The following is a 22,701-nucleotide window of genomic DNA, read 5'->3' as shown; positions in this document are numbered from 1 at the left end:
TTCCACTGATGTATGGATGAGTGACCCAGTGTAAGTAATGTTTCTAGCAGTGTAAGTCACCGCGGTGAATAAGGTGTGTGGGCTGATAACACTACACAGAGGTCACTGGAAGTCGCTTTGGAGAAAAGCATCTGCTAAATAAATAAATGTAAATGACTGCTTGATTAACTGGTTGGAGTGAAAAAAATCAGAAGACCGAACCACGACGACACATTTGGCGGACACTTTTTTCCAATGTGACCTGTGGCCCGAGTACTGCACACAAAAGCGCGTTCAAATCACGACCTGAAGTCACTTTTCTGCCGCTAACAAACTGGTGCGTATCTGATGTCAGACCAAATTACACAAGATCATGCTACCTAGCGCTGACAGCAGATCAGAGAACTTATTTCTGTCGACCCCTTTTACGCAACAGCCTTAGTAAACTGGAACTGATAATTTACTGCAGTGTAAAAACGGAAGCAAAAACAAGTAAACTATCTCACTTTCTTCCGCTTAACATCAATAATTGATCATTCATGCAACGCTGGATATGAAAACACTGTTTCATGTGCCAGGGACCCAACAGGATGGCATCTCAGACATCACTAAAATTTTGAAGACCACTGGACTGTAAGAACAGGCATTGTACTACGGGATGAAAGGAACGAACGCTACTCCCACTGTGCATAACCCATTAAAACCACATTAATCCAGGCATTTTGCACAAATACCACAAAAAGGAATACATTTAAAAAAAAAAAAAAAAAAAAAACTAATATAATCCATTTAATCTCATTCCCAGTAGTTTCAAGTTGGTAAAGAATCATTTTTGCCCATCTGCTCTATAGTGGGAGATTCCCAATCAAGTGATGTGGCTGAATTACAATGAAACCAGTGTTCGCATCTGCAGTTCCTTTTACTTTAATTCATTGTATTCCTAGTGATGAATAACTAATAGTAATTTCAATAAATCTGCAACTCACACACAGTCTGAATCGCTCGTCCCACTCAGGGTCGTGGGGAGCCAGAGCCTAACCCAGCAATATAGGGCGTAAGGCTGGAGGGGGAGGGGACGCACCTAGGACAGGACGCCAGTCTGTCGCAAGGCACCCCAACGGGATTCGAACCCCAGACCCACCGGAGAGCAGGACCCGGTCCAACCCACTGCACCACCGCGCCCCCTAAATCTGCAACTCTTTACAAGTCATTTCAGACGCCTCACTGACCCCCCTAAGACTAACCCTTTCTTTGAAAACTAAGTACGCAGATGGGAGGGACGAACATGTCGTGAATCCTATTTAATTTTTTTTTTTTTTTAGATTTGTAGACCAAACCCAGATACATACACAGCACTTTGACTTGAAGATGAATGCAAAACACGTTCAGCCACACACAGGCACACAAACCTTAAAACCACAACCACGTGTTCCATCACACTCATATGAGCCCGTTAAAAATATATATTTATATACATAGATGGCGGCCACATGACGACAACACCACACACACAGATCTTTTCGTGCAGGCCAAACCTAAACCACAAACCCCATTCTAAACATCAACTGACTATGCCACACAAATACACAAGCTCTGCGGTTTACATTAGAGAACGCGCCAGAAAGGCAACTTGCATTTCGAACTGACATGAACCAGACTGACATGCTGGTAGAACGCAGGGGGTTGGAGCAGCTCGTGTGTGTGTGTGTGTGTGTGTGTGTGTGTGTGGTGGGGGGGGCGAGTTTGGGGTGCGTCTCCATTCCAGTTTCTGCGGGCCTTTGAGCTGTTGAACGTGCTGCAGCAAAGCCATGCATGTATGCAGAGAGTGTGTGTGTGTGTGTGTGTGTGTGTGTGTGTGTGTGTGTGAGACCACAGACATGGACACAGATGTGGTCTCAACTAATAGAATCCAAGTGGAGCAGTTGTCTGACTTTCTGAAACCAAATTCGCACTAAACGCTGCATGTATAGACGCTAAATTTACGTAAACACACAGTAATGGCCACTGGGATGAGAGCTGAGAGCCTGCTTTCTTACACACACACACACACACACACACACACACACACACACACACACACACACACACACACACACACACACACACACACAACCTGCAGCTTGTAACCACATTAACTCCATCTCCCTCCCTCTGCTCCATAATCCTTCTCAAGACCTGCACTTGGGCCCAGACCACAATCAATACTGCTTTAGGAAAAAAAATAAAAACGTTAAGCCTCCCCTTTTTAATAGCACGGATCTCGGGCGCAAGTGTAAAGGCTGCGCAGCCAGCACGTGAGGGGAAGCAGGGCACGTTTGCTCTGCAGTCCACTTCCCAGTCCCACGTCCTGCAATTAAGTGATGGAAAGGTCCGTGGTCCAAAGTGCGGGAAGGACCAGATTGAGACCCAGCGCAGCCCGAGAATGGACGCACCCCTGGCCACAGTGGCCCTTGTCCAGGCAAGTTTATATTTACATTTATTCATTTGGCAGATGCTGCTCTCCAAAGCAGCTGAGGGAAGGAGAAACACACGGAACTCAGACCCATTACGATCGCACCTGGGTGGGCTGCTCGCGGTTGCAGACGAATCCTCGGTCTCCCCTGTGGTGCTTCCCATTTTTGGCTTTTGACCGATTTTTTTTTTCCTGGGATACTGAGCTATCTTGTAGTAACACTGCGCGTGCGCGCGCACGCACGCACGCACGCACGCACGCACGCACGCACGGTCCACATTTTAGCACAACCTCTCAGTGTGACCTCACAACTTGTTTACCACTGACCAGTTATCAATAATGTAGGTACAGGCGTGCTGCCTGTGAAAAAGTGGCCTGTGCATGGTCTCGATTTTTGACCTTCAGGAACAGCGGCATGTGACCGGCATGCGAGTGCACTGCCAACACAGTGTGGATCATGACCCCAATCGTGACCCATGCCAGTCGTGTACTGGAAGCTGTTGAAAGTTGTGGAAAAAGCACTCATGCTGGCACCGAGAGGTGCTGAATAATCGGGGATGGGGGATTGGACTGCACGGATGTCTGGGAACTGGGACCAAAGCCAAGTCCATGCAAAGGTGTGTGAAGAGAGCGATCAAGCGAGGGAAACCAAAAGAACTGAGAACACCGGCAACGGCTACAGTTGCAGCCAGTCTGTCTGGTTTATCTGCATGACTAAAATCAGAATGTACATAAAACACAGGTAGTCACTCGCTGGTCACTCACTGTCTCTCTCTCACACACACACACACACACACACACACACACACACACACTTCCCCTTGGGCTTCAGGACAAGGGATTTGGCTATGGACCAACTTTGCAACACACGTTTTCAAAACAGAACCCCCTTCCCCAACCTCTGCTCCTTGGTTGCTCTTCTCAGTGGTTATAATGCTCTTCCCTCTCAGTTCTCCCCATTTCCCCACCAATGTCCCCAACAGCATGTCCTCAGCACAGAGCCTTGACTCTGCAAACTCGGCAACAGCTGGACAGCAAGCGAACTGACACCTCCCAAGAAGACGTGTCCCAGATCGATGCTCGTCCCTACACTGCTCCACATTTACATTTCATTCATCGAGCCAACGCTTTTCAGAGAAGAAATTACCATTTTTACAGCTGGGTAATTTTTACTGGAGCAATGCAGGGTACACACCTTGACCAAGGGAACTACAGACATGCGTTGCTTAACGACAGGGAGATGTTGAGAGAAATGCGTCGTTAGGAGATTTTGTCGTTGTGCCAACATCATAGAGTGTACTTATACACGCCTAGATGGTATAGCCTTGATCATAGAGTGTATTTATAGACACCTCGATGGTATAGCCTTGATCATAGAGTGGACTTATACACACCTAGATAGTATAGCCTCAATCCAGTCAAGAGACGCGGTAAACACGAGATCTACGACGTTGCTGCCGGCGTAACACAGCCTACTGTTTTACAGGAAACTTTTAATAAGTAGAAAGAGTACACTGTAAAATGAGGATAAAAAGTACAGTATAGTAACTACATACTATACTTTTACACGACTGGCAGCGCAGTAGGGTCGTTTACAGCAGCACCACCACAAACACGTGAGTAACACGTTGCACTACGACATCACTAGTTGATGAGAATTTTTCAACTCCATTATAATCTTATGGAACCACCGTCGTAGATGCGGTCAGATGTTAAGCGAAACGTTAGGCGGCGCATGACTGTACTGACATGACTGTGAAGGTAGGATTCAAACCTGGGTCCCTTGAGTCCAAAGGCAATGCCTGTGCCCACTATACCCTTGCTGCCCAGCACAGTACCACTAATACACCACAGTTTGCTGCTGGTCCTCTGCTGTGGCTCACAACTCAACCTTCCTACCTGTGGTACTGTGTCTGCAAAAACTGGAACTCCTCCTTGATTCTGTCCAAGGTCTCGGGGTAGGTGAGCTTCAGAGACTGCGGGGCGCCAGACGCAGCTGCAGCTGCTGCCACCGCGGCCGACGCCGTGGACCCAGGAGGCGGCTGGAGCGGGGCCTGTCAAAAAAAACGAGGGCGGCAACAGGGGTTAGAGAATTTTCCCAAAATAAAAAGGAGAAAACCTGCAAAACCAAATAAGAATGGCACGTTCTAACATTTTTTACGTAAAACACGGTGCTGAAACACATCATCACAAGAGCAGGTTCCTCTGGGCGTCTGCCAGTAAAACAAGTGCTGATTTCAGGACAGATTACAAAGGCACATTTCTGCCTGGGACTCGGGAGCCGGGGCAGCGCCAGCGCTCTGCCGCCACGGTGAATGGAGCGCGTTCAAAGCCATGGCAGCGGAGGAGATGAAGGGCAGAGATGAAAGAGCAGCAGGGAGCGAGCGGGGGAGACGCGGGGTTCGAGGGCTGGAGAGCACAGGGAGGTGGTGCCGTGGGGCAGGGAGGGAGAAACAGCCAGCTGTGGGCAGGCTGAGGAAGTGTCTCAACACACACGTGCATAACCAGGGTTGAAGGATGCTGGGGCTTCCTGATTGAGGCGAGAAGGGGGAAAAGGAGGAGATAAACAGTGTGCCACCCCCACCCCTTGCGAGACTCCGCAGTTAGGGGTCACAGCTCGGTAACGTACAAAGACAGATGAAGCACATGGGCTTGGACAGAATCCTTCCACCCTTTCTTCACACCTGCCTGTCCCTGCGTGCCTCAGCCAACTGGAGTTCATGGTGCTGATACAAACCCACAGCTCGGACCCTCTCACACCCCCCAGCCAGCTTCCTCACATGGTGGGTTCCCGAGCAAAAAAAAAAAAAAAACAGCTGCGTAATGAAGAACAGGTGACAGAAACCTCAGGAGGGTAATGGGCTGCGTCGTTCGATCACGTTCGAATGATTAGTCCAGCAAGCCGGCACACCCATCGCCTCCCACAACAGCGGCACGCAAATTAGGTGGGATTAATTAAAAAGCTGTCCGCCACGGTGTAACAACACCTATCGAAGGAATGGCCTGAAAGTGAGCGCAGAATTAATTAACTGAGAATAGCTTTGACGTCTGGTGGCCCTGAAACTCTTCCGAGGCACGAAAACACACACACACACACACACACACACACACACACACACACACACACAGGTCACGTCTGCACCACAGGGAGGGGAGGAGATGGCTGAAGTGGAGCAAGGGCTGTGCCGAATCGCGGAGATGTTGACAACGCCAATGCCAACAAGAGCCGAGTGTGTCTGCCGGTCCCGGAGACGAGCCCTAATGAGCGGCCCGCCCCTGCCGCCGCCCCCCCAGCAGGCGGATTCAGTGCGCTGCCCCAAGTGCTGCCCTGGCACCTCTCCGCAGAAACAGGGCACGGGTGGTAATTACTCCTCACTAGCTGGAAAAAGGTGTCTTTGAGGAACAGGCAGAGCCCGAACTCATTTCTCACTTTCCATATCCCTGCCTCCCTTTCTTTCTCACTCTGTCTGTGTTGAAAAAGGACAGAAAAAGAACAGTTAGGGATGTGGGGAGACGGGTAAATGGGAGCTGAAGAAGGATGGCAGGTGTGACCTAAGGCCAGGGCGCGTTCCTGTTCTGCTATTCCATATCCATGTCTATATCCAGATCTTCCCAATATTTCAGCACAAAGATGCAGACAGCTTTTAGAAAACTACACGGGTACGAGAGGGATATGATACCAGCCTTCTGAAAAAAGTTCCTTCAACCATTCAGAAAAATCTAACAGAAAATCTGATCTGTCCCCCCCCGGGGCTGTTAAACCACAATGCAAACTGTGCTTTTGATGTCGATTATTGGAGTTATGGACAATAGGCTGATTATTCTTACACATCCGGGCAAAGAGACGTATTGAACCGGTAAGATGTTCCCTCTGCGAAAATACAGTTGACCCCAGTGTCCATCTTTCTTCCACTAGAACATTTGAACCTTGTGAAAATTTGATTTGCGGAATACCTGCTCACCCTTTTGGAATTTAACCCCTACTACATAACCACGAAATATTGGATATTCTTTTTGCCCTTGTATTGTACTGTGTGTATTTATTTGACATTTCCCAGTTCCTGCTCCTGTGGTGCTATGACCCAGTTCTGCTCATCAATAACAAAAAAAAAAAAAAAAAAAAAAGAATTTCTTGAGTATTTGCAATAACCGTGGCTTGTTTTAAAGGAACAAACGGATCGCTTTGGTTCTGCCGGGACTTTATCCAGCTATTAGTTGCCCAGTTTCTTGACATTTCCCGTCATTTCCACGGCTGAGGATTTGGTCGCTGACCGACAGACCAGCCAGCAAAAACTTTGCTGCACAAATCGGAAATGTTTTACCGTTAAACAGAATTATTATCCGGGGGAAAGTATTCGCCAGACAGCGCTAACATTGTAGGGAACTCTGCATAAGGGCCCAGCAGGGGCATCCCATCTGGGATGTGAACCAGCCACAACACGGGCAACCTCACATTAGCAAGGCCATTATCTACTTTATAACTGACTCCCACAGCTTTTTCTTCATTAGTCACATTTCAGCTGTTCTTTACCAACGTGTTCTTGCAACGTGCAGGAAAGCCCGTTAGCTATTATTAGCGGCATGCTAATCTACGCAGCACACAGCGCTGGAAGCAGGAGGTCACTGGTACCAATGAAACCTGCCCTCCCATAGCGCTGCGCTCTGGAAGGTTCTGGAAACTGAAGCCCGCAGAAGCATTACTTTAAAATTAGGGCTAAATACACTTCTGCGGCCTTTTTCCACAAAAGGGGAGTCCAGCTGGACCTTGAAATGATTGTCAGCAGAACATGGTAGCTACATAGCACGTAGCAGCCTGGATGCTATTAAGCATCACGTGAAAGCCTGGACACAATGAAAAACACACACACACACACACACACACACACACACACACACACACACACACACACACACACACACACACACACACACACAAACTCTCTCTCTTTTCCGCTCTCTTCAGGGACCATGGGCACGCCCTTCCTGACCAACAGTCTTTTTTATTTCTCTCCCTCTCATTACACATGCGGCACCGCCATGACCACAGTGGCCTCAGATCCATCCTCCCACACAGACAGGTTCATAAACACACTGAGCGCCACACAAACACTCGGGCAAGTAAAAAAAAAAAAAAAAGCCCAGGCAGAGTGAATGCACTGCTGCAATGGTGGTCCATTCAAAAAGCCCCTCAATCTCAGTATACTCGTCTCATCAATGCCTGGCTGCCGTGTCTCTCCGGGGGGGCCCTCCTCCCACACACACACACACACACACACACACACACACACACACACTGCTGCCGATCCGAAGATCTCGCTGGCTAAATCGTCCTCCTTACCTGTCTCCTTGTAACACAGCCCAAGAACATGCCCACACACATTTCAAACCCAAACACCAGGAAAGTGCTGACATTATACCCGCTTTGATGAACTCGCTCGGTCTTCTAATTATTCCGAGCCATGAAATATTGCCAGCAGCTTCAATCAAACCAGTCATTGTCCCTGTTTCAGCCAATCCCACAATATTTTTGCTAACACTACCACCAGAAATAATATGCTGCCTTTTACATCCAGCCTCAACTTGTTTTTAATTAGGACTCCAGTACTGTGTCAACACACATGGCGCTACATCACACTTCCACAAGCCAAGGCATTTAGAAAGGGAATACAGCAGGGCACGCTGAACGGATACCTCTACCGGTGTACGGGTGACATGAGGCGGGGGCAGGGCTTCCTGGTCGTGCAGCGACGGAGGGGCTGCTTACAGACAATACAGTAGAGACCACTGCGCTGAAGCCTCCCGGTCAGACAGCAAAACAGGAGGCGGGGGGCAGGGCTCCTCCAAGCGCCCGTCTGCAGGCTGATTCTCCCACAGCCCTCAAAGTAGTTTCACTGATTAATGTCCCTGCAACCTGAGCTCGATAATTGTATTGCGCTTTCCCAGAAAGCGGCGCGTTACGGTAAGCGGCCGACCGTGTTCACGTGCGCCAGCGGGCAGAGGCGGGGGCCAAGGAGGGGCACCGGGCACGGAAAAGAGGGAAGATGAGGGAACCTCACTTTGTGCTCCATCGCAAGTCTGCTTCCGCGCTCCAGCTCCACTCCTGGGTCTCTGTGCAAATATGCAAAACATGATAACGTACTGCCCCCCCCCCCCCCCCTCAACCCCCCGTATTAGGCGTTTGAAGTTCAAGCCTCTTATGCGTATACGTTTCAAATACGGTTTTTCAATAACACACAGCTATTAGCATTTGAAAGCATTTCATCTTTTCCCTTAAGTCTGCTGCGCTCGGGCACGCTGTCCCCTCTCATTGATCCAAACCCCCAGCGTGTACCTTCTCAAAGGGAAAAAGAAGGCTGGGCTCTCTCATTACGGCTAGGTACCCGTTAGCGCGGTGCCCCCCGGTCCCCCAACTTTTACTCGAAAGCTTGTTATTCAAATTTCTCCGCTGTCAAGTTGCATTAGCGACGAGGAGCAGCTTGCCTGTCGGCTCCGTTAATTGGTGTAGGTGCCTCCCTTTATTAGCTTACCCTGGGACTGTTTGTTCTTTCCATGCGAGAGCTTTCCATGCCACGCCTTCGCTACTTATGTAAACCTGGAGCACATAGTTTCCGTAAGGCAGCTCGGAGCTCCACAGCCGCCCGTGCCGATGGCCCCTTCACTGCCCCATGCAGAGGATTCTGGTGGCAGAGATCCAGCAGAACTGGGTAACGGGAAATGTGCCCTCACCTGGGGCCCTGAAGTGCACGGGCCCAACCTTCCTCCCACCGATCGAGGGGCTCCCAGGACGAGATTCTGTTGTACGATGATCTCATTACAAAAATACCACATCACCTCCAACATCCAATGTCGGTGGGGATTCCTCCCTGCGGTTCATCTCACTCTGATGAAAAAGCAAACGTTTGGAAATTTCATTTTTTGTTTCAAGGTGCTTCGTATAAATGAGTTACTTCCACGGCCAGCAGACTGCGTGTTATGTTGTATACTCATCTCAGGTCATGGCTATACTACAAAGGTGCTATTAATGGTGACAAAGCAAAAAGAAAACATACTAAAATTAATTGCCCAAACATTTTACACAATGAAACTGAATTTTATTTATTTTACAACTTTAACAAAAAAAAAAAAAAAAAAAAAAAAAAAAAAAATCTAGTTTAAAATGCACAATTGGTAACATTTGACTGCAAGTGCCATCCTGGCCTTAGCTATATATGTTAATGCTGGCATAAGGCACTTTCATGTTTATATTATAAGGTGCTCTGTGTATAGTGCATGGTTACCCAGGCGTAAGTAATTCTCACTGGCATGCAAATGAATTGTTAGATTTTTTTTCTTAAAGAGATTTCACTGGAAAATTCCCCATCAATCCTGCTATTTTTATTAGGGAGGGGTTGCTGCTACAAAAATACCAAAGTAATTACAGCTATACCCCACTCTCGATTACAAAAAAGAAATTACTACTGAATAAAATATAAAAGAATACCGCAGGAAGTTCAAATGTCTTCAGAAACAGAGTGTATTATTTATGCTGCATTCAAACTGGTGATAAGCAAAATAAAAAACATTTAACTTATCAGTTTATGTTTGAAAATATTCACTATGAATGTAATCATCAGGCTTTTTAGAGACAAGCTAATTTAGCAAAATCCTGCAACGCAGTTTTATATTTGTGTTTACATTATGTTGCACTGCCAATGTGAAGACAGCCCCTGTTATCAACATTTTTTAAGATAACCTTAACCTTTTATGGAATGGTTATCCTACATTAGAAGAACAACTGCTGTGTGGTGGATGAGGACATACACACCATTTGCACTCATTTATGATGGGAACTTAATCTGAAGCTGAATTTGAACAATTTAGGACGCCTCTATCCACAAACTCCTGGTATTCTCCTTTGATAAAATTCTGAGGAGGAAAAAAGAAATCTACATTTGCAAATACTGTGTGTGTAGTACTCTGCAAATATGTAACCTGGTCATGAATTTCTCTGCAGTATTGTTAACCCCTTCATCACCCCATTCTGTAAGGTTTAACAACTACGACCTCTGTGGTTTATATGTACACTAAGTTCTAACTTGAAGAAAAAGACCATGGCCCTTCTACACTTCAATTTTAACCGATGCTGACGCCCAACGCTTGCACCATTTCACTCAACCGCCATTTGTTACTTAGCAACAAGTGAAAATACAGAAAGAACATGGACATTGCAGCTGAATAACAAAGTGAGGCTCAAACATTAAAACATATATATCCCTACACACTATTCTTAATAGACACACACACACTCTGTGTGAAACCACTTCTCCCAAGCGGTTCAGCAGAAAACCAGAGCCTATCCAGCAACACAGGGTGCAGAGCTGGAGGGGGAGGGGACACAACCAGGACGGGATGCCAGTCCATTGCAAGGCACCCCAAGCAGGACTCGAACCCCAGACCCGCCAGGGAGCAGGACCCAGCCAAACCTGCCGGGCCACCGTACCCTCCCAGTATTTTTCGTATTCCATGATTATTTCATATTCTACAGCCTGTGATCCTGAATTAAAAAAAGCACTGTTCCGAAAGTTTTAAGGTACAATATACCTTTTGATATATCGTGATATTCCAAGGCTCCTGTTCACACTTATAAAAAGATTTACAGAATGTTACAGAAATTTGGATGATTTTCATCCGTTAGTCAACTGTAATTGAATCGTTAAATACCTCACAAAGCTCTCCTTTTAACTGACCTAATAGTGTTGATTTAGAAAATTACTTTCCAATACAAAATGCGTTTCACTGGGTTGTACCTTCCAGCTTTTTTTTAAAAAAAAAAAAAAATCAGTTTTATCACTTTGACACCGTGATCGGCTGTTTCTATCAAACCTAAGACTTATCTCAATGCATTCTGGACTGACCCTGTCCGCTCATCCAAAGTTAAACTACTTAATTCTGAGAGCACAGGAAAAGGCGCTCTGTGTTGCGGCGTTTGGACGCGTGGAAATGTGCGAGCAGAGACGAAAAACCAGGAAAGTGTTTAGCCGTAGTCCTTGCTGTCCCCGCGCCGGTGGAGCTGAAGAGGGAGAGTACAGTGTATCATCCTTGAACAATACCGCACCATAAACCAAATAAACTTTAGAGGACCTTGACACCACTGAAGACTTGGGCCCCATGTCAGACCCTCCACACAACAGGCACACAAGCCAGACAAGACTATGGCTCTGTCCACGTCAGACACGGGACCTTCCCAGTGGAGGATGCCCCAAAAAGACCACTGAGGTACCACACAGCCGCCGGAAAGAGATAATACACCAAACCACGGCTTTCATGACTTTCGCTTCCATATCAATATGTTCATTTCAATCCTCGATTGTGAGCACCGCCTTCCAATGTTACACAATGAAATGGTACAGTACTGTGGTTACACAAGGCACCAGCACAGTAGGCTGCGAACTGCTGCCACTCAGCACAGGCGCCTGGACAATTTTGTTTCACAGCAACACAGCTCTTGTTGTCTTCAACACCTACTCCTGTTTACCACACACGGTTTGTCTCTGCGAATTACTGCATGCAAAACGTACATTCCAGCTAATTCAAATATGCTATGCTACATCATGGTGAATTGAAGCCGTTAAGCATTAAAAATGCATGTACTTAAGAGAAAAGATGGGATGGTGCGGTATAGTGACAAGCAACAGATTCTGTTATCGAAAAAAAAACATTTTTTCTCAAGCTGACAACTGAGCCACCTTTGCAAATGCAAGGATGCATAAGATGGGTGTTCTTCATTCTTTCATTCATTTATTAAAGAGAAGGGCACACTGTTCTTTTGAAGACAGAGGAGTTCCTGGACATGTGCAATTACTTTGGGAGCTGTAACCACAACCCAGTGATCCTGTTACAGTGGGACACTCGTGAGAAGCAGCTTTGCATTCACAACTCTTGCAGTGTCCTTGGAGAATGACCGCCCTTCATAAACCACCACATGGCTCACCTGGCCTGTGTCTCATGGAACCACACAGCAAGCAAACATTTTGCCAGCTCAATCCCACCTCCACAAAGACGTCTGTTACTTCTTACCCAGTTTCCGTTCTTTTTGTTCCATTGAAAAATCACCGTCAGAAATCTTAGCTTATATTTTTGATTGTGCAGGTGTGGGTCCATGGTACCAATACTCCATGGTATGGTAATACTCCACATGGGAAACCAGGACACTTTGTGGGTTTAGAGCGAAACCCTTTCAGGGGAGAAACGTACAGCTACTTTCTTTACATTTTTCAGGCCAGAAACCAGCTCTCCTGTACAGTCTACTGTAGAAATTTGCTATCACACCTAAAAATAAGGCGCAGAGATACATCACCAGCGAAACCTCACTAGCGCACGTTTGTAAACATCATGTAGACAGAAAGTGACTCTTGTCTTATACATACGGAAGGATGATCTGAAAATAAATGTTAGGAGTTGGCTCAACGTTTCCCCTTTTTTTATTTACCAGTCAAACCTGCCAATATTTATAGCAATCACAGCACAAAAAAATAGCCCTCCATAGAAAATGATTACCCAGCAGCATCCCTACAACATGAATCATGCTAAGTAAGAGTAAAAAGTCCTTCACATCTGAAGCTCGTGAGAAGTACTTTAGCCCACATATACCGTGCAAGTGGCCGGACTGGGGGGAGGAGGGAAGACACTAACTGTGTTCTCCAAAAGTAGTCATATTTATCGCCATGAAGCACCACTTCACGTTGTGATCCGTCGCAGCCGCAGCACGCGCCGCTCGCCATGCCTGCTTTAACGGAGCGCTACACGGTGCGCGCGTCTTATTTATTGGCCCTTATCATAATACTCCGTGGGTCCCGCGCTGTCAGTGCGGCCGATCGCAGTCCTGTCCGACAGCGCCGGCGCTCACACTCGGGGCTGTTCGCACTTACCGGCGGTCGGTTCTGCGGGAACATCGTCGTGGAGTCGCTCGCGCCGCGTCGCGTCGCTTCCCCGAAACACTGTGGCTCAACAAAAGACTCCGAGGGACGGACGGCGTCTTGTGCTGTTATTGTCGCTCTCAGAAAGGCATGGGGCCTTGCGCTCCTCTCTCACGCACCCTACGAACACTGTCTTTGTTCTGTTGGATTCCCAACGCTGAAGAAAACTCACACACACACACATATATATACACATACACACACACAGACACACCGCGCGGCCCGACGATTCGCCCTCTTTTCTTCTTGATGTGAAGTCTTCCTTCGAGCTCCTTACTTCAGCCTGACTCTGCGACTGCGGAGTCTGGCGATCCTCTAATAAAAATGAAAACACAAACAGCCGAACTATGTTCCAGCTGCACGTTTCCTCTCCGTGCCGAAGTGGAGGAGGAGGAGGAGGAGGAGGAGGAGGCAGCGAAACCCTACGAGCTGAAAACACCAGGACAAGACATGAGCGCCACCGCAGCTTCCTTTGTTCCCCTGAATCTCCAGCCTTCTCGTGAAACACACTCCTCTCCACTACTCGTCGTGCAGTCTTTTCACGAAACACACTCCTTCCTTCCCAGCTCTCTTCCTCTTCCTCCTCCTCCTCCTCCTCCTCTCCGATCCTCTGATCTCTGGCAGTGGATGGGAATGACAGGAGTGTTTTTATCTCCTAAGAGAGAGGAACAGCACACACAGTTGTTGCTACGGTGTGACGATATGAGAGTCTCGAGCAGCTCTGTTTCTCACTGCTTTTTGTGCTCTCTGTCGCGGCGATCTTACCCACGCAGCTGAAAAGGTCCGATTTAAAGTCCCCTATTGTAAAGCGGGACTTAAGTTGGCTAACTTCGAAGACGTGCTTTTATACGAGATATAATGGTCATCTGCCAAAATGTAAAAGTACTTCAGGGACACAAACTAAAGAGTGATAAAAATACAGACTGCATTCACCAGCATCAATCTAATGCTATTTTCGTTACAGAATAACAGAAATTGTATAAATGCGCTGTAGTTGGGAAAATTAATTTGTCATTTAGTTGAAATTACTTTTATTTGTTTATTTATTTATTAATGGTCTGATCCTTCTCAGGATCTTGGTTTTTTTGTTCATGTAAATGTGCTGATAGAAAATGTGGGGGGCGCAGTAGAATTGATCAATGAATGAATGAAATCTCCACGTGGGGCTCGACCCAGCTACAATCAACACAGCCCACACCAACCAATCAGTGTTTAGTGTACCCACGTGGGTCAACAAAGACGCTCCCTGATTGGATAATGCCGCAACCTCGCAGTTCTACCTGTCAATCAAATGTCCAAAAATGGCTGCAAGGAGGATTTAACTCTTTGGAGGCGAAAATAATTGCGAGAGATGGAGTTGTTACAGTAATTGCAATTTGCATAGAGTATTTTTTATTATCGTCTTCCTTTTCAGGAATGATCGGATAGTATAGCGAAATCAGACGAAGCCCTAAGTTGTACTGTTTTTTTCAAAGCAAGAAAAACATTTTATCTTGAAAATCCGAGTAATCGTTCGTCATAATTAATTCGCGCAACACAATCATCAAATGAAAAAATATTTAATTCATGTGAACTTCTGTGATCGATCGATCGATCGATCTATCTATCAGCATATTACTATACAGTATATGCAAGTAGCAGGGTGAGGCACAGAAGTAATGGCAAGAACCTTGAGAATCCATAGAAACAATACAATTTTTTTTTTTTTTTTTACAAAAAATCAGATGGAAAAAGCAAAGGCTCCAAATCCAGGCACCTCTGTATAAAATGATGTAACCAAAGTAATCCTAGTAGAGTGTAGGATGAAATTAGGGTGGGAAATCTCTTAGTATAGATCGACTGGACAGATCAGTGTTGAATCTCTCTCTCTCTCTCTCTCTCTCACACACACACACACACACAAAGGAACTTGTGCTCATTTTGACTCTCGGAGAAGGTGGGCTCGGGCACAAGAGGGAGGAGCAGCCCCTAACAAGCAGTTTGAGCAAATCTGTAACACACTCTTCATTCTTCACTCCTTTAGTCCCGGGATCTTAGGAGGCAGCAGAGAGGAGCGCTTGCATTTCAGAGAAATATAAATAAGCAATAAAGCCTCACTGTTGTGGAGAGCAGGAAAGACGGGCTCATTTAGCAGCAAAGGCAGAGGACTCTTAAATGTGTACGTAGAAATGGCAGCAGATGGAACAGAGCGCACCTGGTAGGTCTGCTGTCCCGACAAGGTGTGTACAGTGTTTCACACTCCAAATGATGGACGTTCACACTGAAATAAACCGCATCGTCTCACAAGCGAGCAGCACTTCTGCAACATGGAAATGTGTGGCAACAAGTGAAGCACAGAGCAATGAACGCGGGACTAAACCACAGGCCTCTTCAGCACGACTTTCTTGTTTCACGTAATATAATACAACATGTGCCCGACCGGTCGAGTCTGAAACAAAAGTAAAGTCGTCGCTGTCGCTACACCGACCGGTCCGCTGTCAGCTGGGAGTCTAAATGTTGGAAGTGTCTAGATGCAGGCACTTGTGTTCTTGACAAAGCTATGGGAAGCAAATTCAAAACATGTGAGAATTTGCACATTTCACTTCCCCCAGCAGTCCCTCAAAATGAGAATATGAATAAGAAAAAGAGAGAGAGAAAAAAAATAAATACTTGAGGTACATATTAGTATTCCAGCGACACGGCCTCTTTAGTGGGGGCTCATAATTAGAGAGACAGATATTGGAAAAGCAATTTTCTGGCAATGGAAATCACAACCTGCCAGAGGTGAAGCTGGGAAGCACAAAGGAGCACAGAGAGGGAGTCTGCAGCAAGGAAACATGCAGGAGGGAAGGAGGTAAAGGGGGAAGTTTGCTGACTGATAGAGTAAGATTTAAAAATTGACGGATTGAGAGAATTTGTGGGGCGGAGGAAAAAAAAAAAAAAAGAAGTTTGAGAGAGAAAGTATAAAAAGGAAATTATACTGCAGTTTTTTTGCCTATGAATTTTAATGTCCGTAGCTGGTTTCATGCTTTCTTCGGGATTCTGGGATTGTGTTTATTAGACAGGGAAAAAGTCATGAGGAACGTAATGCACTGTGGCCCAACTCTTCAAGATATTTCATGTTGAAGTGGAACCAGTGGGGGCGGAAGGGTGGGGGTGCGGGTGCGGGTACCATTATCACAGAAAGGAATGAGTGATGATGGACTCACAGAATTGCAGATGAGGTCAGGGCTGGGAAAGGGGAGAGGTGGAGCCTGACGGTCTCCACGAGGACGGGGGAGGGGAAGGCCAGGCCTGGTGCTTGCCGTGAAAACAAAATCTGGGTCGGGTCCAAACTGAAAGGGACAAACTCCCTTTCGCTGGCATTTGCCACATCTGGGTCACAGCAGATTCTCTAACCAGATGGACAGTCATGGAAATGGTAAAACACCACAAAAATGTCCAACCCGAAAGGGCTCCGGGAGTTCCGAAACGCTGTATTGTTTTGGCAAAAGCTGCAGGAACCTTACCTCTATTGGTCTAGTAACGACACATTCCTGGAGCCAGCCGATGTTGCTGCGCGGTTCTTTGTCCGACACACACACACACACACACACTCGCTGCCGCAACTCACACCTGCCCGCAGACACGCTCATCCTTCATAATCTCAGTTTGCCAAATTGTGTTTGGAGCAGAAACTGGCATGCAGAAACCAGGCAAACAGCTGATGGTAAGGTAAATTAATGTTCAGTCCAAGCCTGTGTGTAGTGCCACCGCGACAGAGTTGGGGGGGGGGGGGGCAACACGGGGCATGAGAAGCAAAGTTGGAGCTGGAAGGAAGTGGGGCCTGATGAGCTAATCATTTCTTTATTGGAATTATCATAATGCTGTTTATACTAAAGTAAAACAATAGTAAATCACGGTAATTATCATATCAATGTTTCTGCAGCTAAGTGGGCTCCCTGGTTTCAGCGCTTATCCCGTGATGCAATTTGAATGTGACAGACATTTTCAGTTCATTAACATTCGAGGAATCCCACGCCAATCCATCACGTCCCAGTGACAGGGGACGCGAACGCCACGGTGCATGCTGGGAAGTCCCCTCTAACCCTGCTGCCGCGGACAGCGCCGTGCCTGCCTGCGGAGGGGACAAGTGCGGAGACGCCTGTCTGGCTCTCCCAGGACGGCGTGGAGGTGAGGGCCGCGGAGACAAGGCCACACTGTTGTTGCGGTTCCCCTCCGGCACAGCGGCCCCGTGTCGGCACAGGGATGGCGGAGTGATTTATAGGGGCCCCTCTCCTGGGAACTGGGAACCCCCCTCCCCCCTTCCCCCTTCCCGCCCCCTCCTCTCTCCCTTCAAGCCCTGGGGGAGGGCGGGGGTAATGACTCACATTAGCAGCGCGCCCCCCCACCACACAGACACACACACACACACACACACTTGAGAGTGCGCACAGGCACACATGACTGCACGAAGGCAAACGAATGCACATTTGTACCCACAGGCATGTGTGTCTGGGAACGCTGGAATTCCGTCACTAATTCTTGCCATTACATCCTCAGCTTAGCAGTTCTCGCAGTGGGACTCCGAGTGTGACACGGAGCGAAAGCCGCGCGTCACTTTGCGCCGTTTGTTGCGCTCGGTGCAAAACGCGCGCAAAAAGGTTGTCGCCAGGTGCGACTTTCAAAGGCTTCGCAGAAACATTTGTTTAGCGGGGAAGATGAGCAGATAGGCGAACACACACACACACACACACACACACACACACACACACATACACACACACATACACACACACATACACACACACACACGTGCGTGCGCACAGCAGACAGATTGGATTATATTCCATTTAATATCCTGTCAGTGCAGATGAGATTGCTTAGCAGCACTGCAGCGCGCTTTCTCTTTTCGGGGGATATCTGGTGACTGGCAGAGCCTATCTTACCAATACACAAGCTCCCTGTGCCACTTTATTACAAACGCACAGATTTCATGACGGTCAGAAACACGAATCTATTGAATAAGCAGCGGTTGTGCAATAATTTGCCGCTGACTGCGTGGGTCATTAATAAATCAGTTACGCGGGGAAAACGGAGAGGCTTTTGCTCGAGACAGAGCAGGAACTCAGTCAGTGTTGTGGTGCACATGGAGAACACGAGGAAAAGGCTCCAGTGCGTCCATGTTTGTCCCAGGCTGTCTGCCTCACACACAGAATACACACACAATTTTGTGCTCGTCGCGACTCGATACGACCAACGTTTCCGTGGTTCCAGCCAGTTGTTCATTCAGGAAAGAGTATGGGCTGCGTGGAGTTCGCATGGGTTTCCTCCGGGTGCTCTGGTTTCCTCCCACAGTCCAAAGACATGCTGTTCAGGTTCCCCATAGTGTGTGAGTGACAGAGAGAGTGTGTGTGTTCCACTGATGTATGGATGAGTGACCCATTGACTAGACACAGAAGTAAGTGAGAGATCACAGACCATAGAAATATGGCGGTACGGTGGCACACCGAGAAGTGCTGCTACCTCACAGCACCTGGGTGATGTGAGTTTGATCCCCACCCAGTGTGTGTGGAGTTTGCATGCTCTCCCTGTGTCTGTGTGGGTTTCCTCCGGGTGCTCTGGTTTCCTCCCACAGTCCAAAGACATGCTGTTCAGGTCCCCCATAGTGTGTGAGTGACAGAGAGAGTGTGTGTTTTCCACTGATGTATGGATGAGTGACCCATTGTAAGTAGTGTATCCAGCAGTGTAAGTCACTGCAGTGAAGAAGGTGTGTGGGCTGATAACACTACATAGAGTTCATTGGAAGTTGCTTTGGAGAAAAGTGTCTGCTAAATAAATGTAATGTAAATGTATTTGGCCAGAGCGGCACTGTGTTCCCTGTACTTTACTGTGGCACTTCTTACAGCCTTGCTGTGTCATTCACCCTGGACACGGTACGCGTTTTACCGTGTTCTCTCTTCGGAACATTAATTGGATACTCCATCCACTTCCCAGCGAACATGTTTCAGATCAAGATCACAATTTATTATTATTGCCATATACACTGCGGCTAAATCTCATTGAGACACTAGTTTATAGCTGCGCTCATAATTCACATTTAGTTATATATTTGCCTCTGGGACATGTGAGTTTATGTTCTGAAGCTCAGCGGTTGGAATTTGGCTCGAGGGAATTTGGCTCATTGCTGGAGTTACAACATATTTTTTCAGAGGCGATTCCCTTGTATGACTTGCGTGCGACTTTTCCAGTCATCTGTAGTTATAAGATAGCAGCTCAGGCTGGTAAATATTTATCTAGTACCAAACGGCTTTTTAATCTCCGCTGTTAAATAGCTGCAATGAGCTTATTAAAGCACTTCAAACAAGATTCTCTCTCTCTAATTCTCCTCTGTCTTTCTCTCTTTTTTAACTTTGCTTCCAGATGATCTTATACACACCTTTGCAGAAGTGCAAATTGCTATTCATATGATATCATTTAAGAAATATACATAAAGGAAAACCATCCAAGTCCAGTTTGACCAGGGAAAGCCTCTCAGAACTGAGCTTATAGGCGTGTACTTCATGTTCTGTCTCCAGTTATATCACCTGCCATAAACTTCTATACATTTACATGTATTTATTTATCAGACGCTTTTCTCCAAAGCGACTTCCAATGAACTCTATGTAGCATTTTCAGCCCACACACCTTATTCACCGTGGTGACTTACACTGCTAGATACACTACTTACACTCGGTCAGTCATCCATACATCAGTGGAACACACACACTTTCTTTGTCACTCACACACTATGGGTGAACCTGAACAGTATGTCTTTGGACTGTGGGAGGAAACCAGAGCACGCTGTGCCACCGTGTTGCCTATAGTCTAAAAAGTAATTGTAGTTATGGTTTGATATTTTAATATATTTATAAGCTGTAACAACTTGTCAGGATTTGCAAGGACAAAAGCACTACCAGTAGTTCTCACCTGAGTTGTACACAGGTAACAGCAGGGACACATTATGCTTGACTGGACACCGGAGTGGACATTTCTCCCCTTTGTTATGCCTGTGCTGGAGAATTAATAAAGATTTATGCCCTGATTTTCTTACTTACAGAGTAGTTAGAGGGGCTAAATGACTTCTGGTGAAAAGATAAAAATTTTAAGTAAACAATACAGCCTGTCAAAACTGTGCATGTCCAAAGAAAATCCTGTGCCGGTGAGCTGGTGACTCTAAAGTCCTTGCAGCATGTGACTTACGTTTATTTATTTTGCTGATGCTTTTCTCCAAAGCGTCTTAATGTTAGTCTAACTACAATTATTTACTCATTTATATAGCTGGTTAATTTTTGCTGGTGCAATTCAGGGTAAATACCTCGCATGTGGTGAGATTCAAAGCTGCGATCGTTGGGTCCAAAGGCTGCAGCTGTCCAGCACTCACATGGGCTTCTCTGTGATGATGTGGTCCCCCATCCAGGCTGCATCCTGTGTTTCCAGGATAGGATCCAGAGCACCAGGACCCTTCACTAGACTTGTGATAAGAAAAAAAAACATACATAATGTGCTTCTAGTTATTTTTATAAATTATTTCTTATTATTTTGCAGTATTTTTAGCACTATTAGCTTCTGGAATGTTGGTGTCCTGCCACCAGGTCATTGTATAACACACACACACAGACCTACTGTGAGGTGTTGAGAACAGATGTGTGGAAATGCAAGACGGCGAGCTCTGGCTGCCCCCCTGTGGTCATACGAGGTACTTCAGTTTTGTCCTCTACCGCCCTCTGGCGTCCCCTGTCCTCACGGCAAGCGCCTGAAGTCTGGAAACGGCTGCGTAGGTTTAAACTCCTTTTTAAAATAAATGATACACGTTTAACATTTCTTACATTAGTGCACAAATGATAAAAAACAAACCCATCTTTACATTTATTCATTTTGAAGGCGCTTATCCAAACCGACGTACAACTCATAAGTGCATTTCGCGTACAAACGGAGAGATACGGGATTTGCAAAATGCAAAATACTTTAAGTAGCAAACAGTGCAAATGAATTTTATAGCTGGCTGAACAGTGGGCTCTTCTAATAAAGAGGATACGTCTATTTTCGCCACCCGAAGTACTTCTGAGGCGCATAGAGCAAGATGTCTGACAAGGGGCCCGTGCGCGTGCACGTACCGCGCTGTGACCGCGCGGAAGGGCTGAGTACAATCGCTAATGGCACGCGCGGGTGATGCGTTGACGTGACAGGGAAATTTGCAACGGCTAAGATTTGGCTTTGCGGGATAATTGAAAGCGTCAGTAGGGGCTGTGACGGCTAAGAGTAGTGGAGAGGAGCCCTCCTCAGGCGGCGGTTCTATGGTGTAATGGTTAGCACTCTGGACTTTGAATCCAGCGATCCGAGTTCAAATCTCGGTAGAACCTGAATGTTTTCCCCCCCATCTTGTACAGTGTTTTTTTTATATTTTATTTACCTTTTTACTTCACGTTAAAAACATGACTTAACGGGAGACATTAAGCCATAGAAAGAAGCAATGAATAATGTTCAAACGAGCTGCCTGAGTTAGCCTTTGCTATTCTTGCTTCTCGTTACTCGCAGTTTTTAGCTGAGCTGTTATGTCTTTAACTGTAAAACGATATTCTCCTGAAACAAACTTGCAGTTCACAAGTTATCACTACACAGGATTTACGGAAAAAGTAGTTATTTAGCATCCATTATTACTGAAAGGCAAACTCGATCACATTTGCAACAAATATACTGTCACTCTTATTTACTCAGTTACTGCGAGTCTTCGAAATTTCCAGTAAATTGTGTTCAATGTTTCTTGGGAAGGAAAATAAAAGCAATTTTCACGTTGTCGTTTTTAATCGGGGCAACTGTTCAATATCGCCGCTAGGGGTCAGTATAGTTCTTACATTTATTTAGCAGACCCTTTTCTCCAAAGCGACTTCCAATGAACTCTATGTAGTGTTATCAGGCCACACACCTTATTCACAGCAGTGACTTACACTGCTAGATACACTACTTACACTGGGTCACTCATCCATACATCAGTGGAACACACTCTCTCTGTGTGAACCTGAACAGCATATCTTTGGAGTGTGGGAGGAAACCAGAGCACCCAAAGACTTACACTGCTAGAGCCACTACTTACAATGGGTCACTCCTCCATACATCAGGGGAACACACACACTCTCTCTGTCACTCACACACTATGGGGGAACCTGGACAGCATGTCTTTGGACTGTGGGAGGAAACCAGAGCACCCAGAGGAAATCCACACAGACATGGGAGAACGTGCAAACTCCACACAGACTGAGCGGCGATCTAACCCACATCCTCTCGCACCACCCAGGCACTGTGAGGCTTACTTATGCC

The 22,701-nt window shown here is 46.6% G+C and overlaps 1 protein-coding gene and 1 non-coding gene across 4 annotated transcripts in view; one reads left to right on the top strand and one right to left on the bottom strand.

Moving 5' to 3' along the window:
• tle2a (TLE family member 2, transcriptional corepressor a) overlaps nt 1-20,833 on the bottom strand; it is a 38,084-nt gene extending 17,251 nt beyond the window's left edge. For 2 of the 3 annotated variants that reach the window (XM_029254901.1, XM_029254902.1), the window contains exons 1-2: nt 13,339-13,941; nt 4,331-4,485 (exon numbers count right to left, since the gene is read on the bottom strand). In XM_029254901.1, coding sequence (XP_029110734.1) covers nt 4,331-4,485; nt 13,339-13,362 — 179 coding nt within the window. In that variant the 5' untranslated portion in view covers nt 13,363-13,941. Of the gene's footprint in view, nt 1-4,330; nt 4,486-13,338; nt 13,942-20,701 lie in introns of those variants that run through there. The other variant, XM_029254903.1, reaches the window with a different exon arrangement.
• Nucleotides 20,834-21,674: 841 nt separating this feature from the next.
• Nucleotides 21,675-21,746, top strand: trnaq-uug (transfer RNA glutamine (anticodon UUG)). The gene has a single exon. It is a non-coding gene; the product is annotated as a tRNA-Gln (tRNA).
• The last annotated feature ends 955 nt before the right edge of the window (nt 21,747-22,701 follow it).

The sequence above is a fragment of the Scleropages formosus genome, chromosome 9, assembly GCF_900964775.1.
Source record: "Scleropages formosus chromosome 9, fSclFor1.1, whole genome shotgun sequence".
Lineage (NCBI taxonomy): Eukaryota > Metazoa > Chordata > Actinopteri > Osteoglossiformes > Osteoglossidae > Scleropages > Scleropages formosus.
The sequence above is the reverse complement of the archived record's forward strand: the minus strand, read 5'-3'. Positions and strand labels throughout refer to the sequence as shown.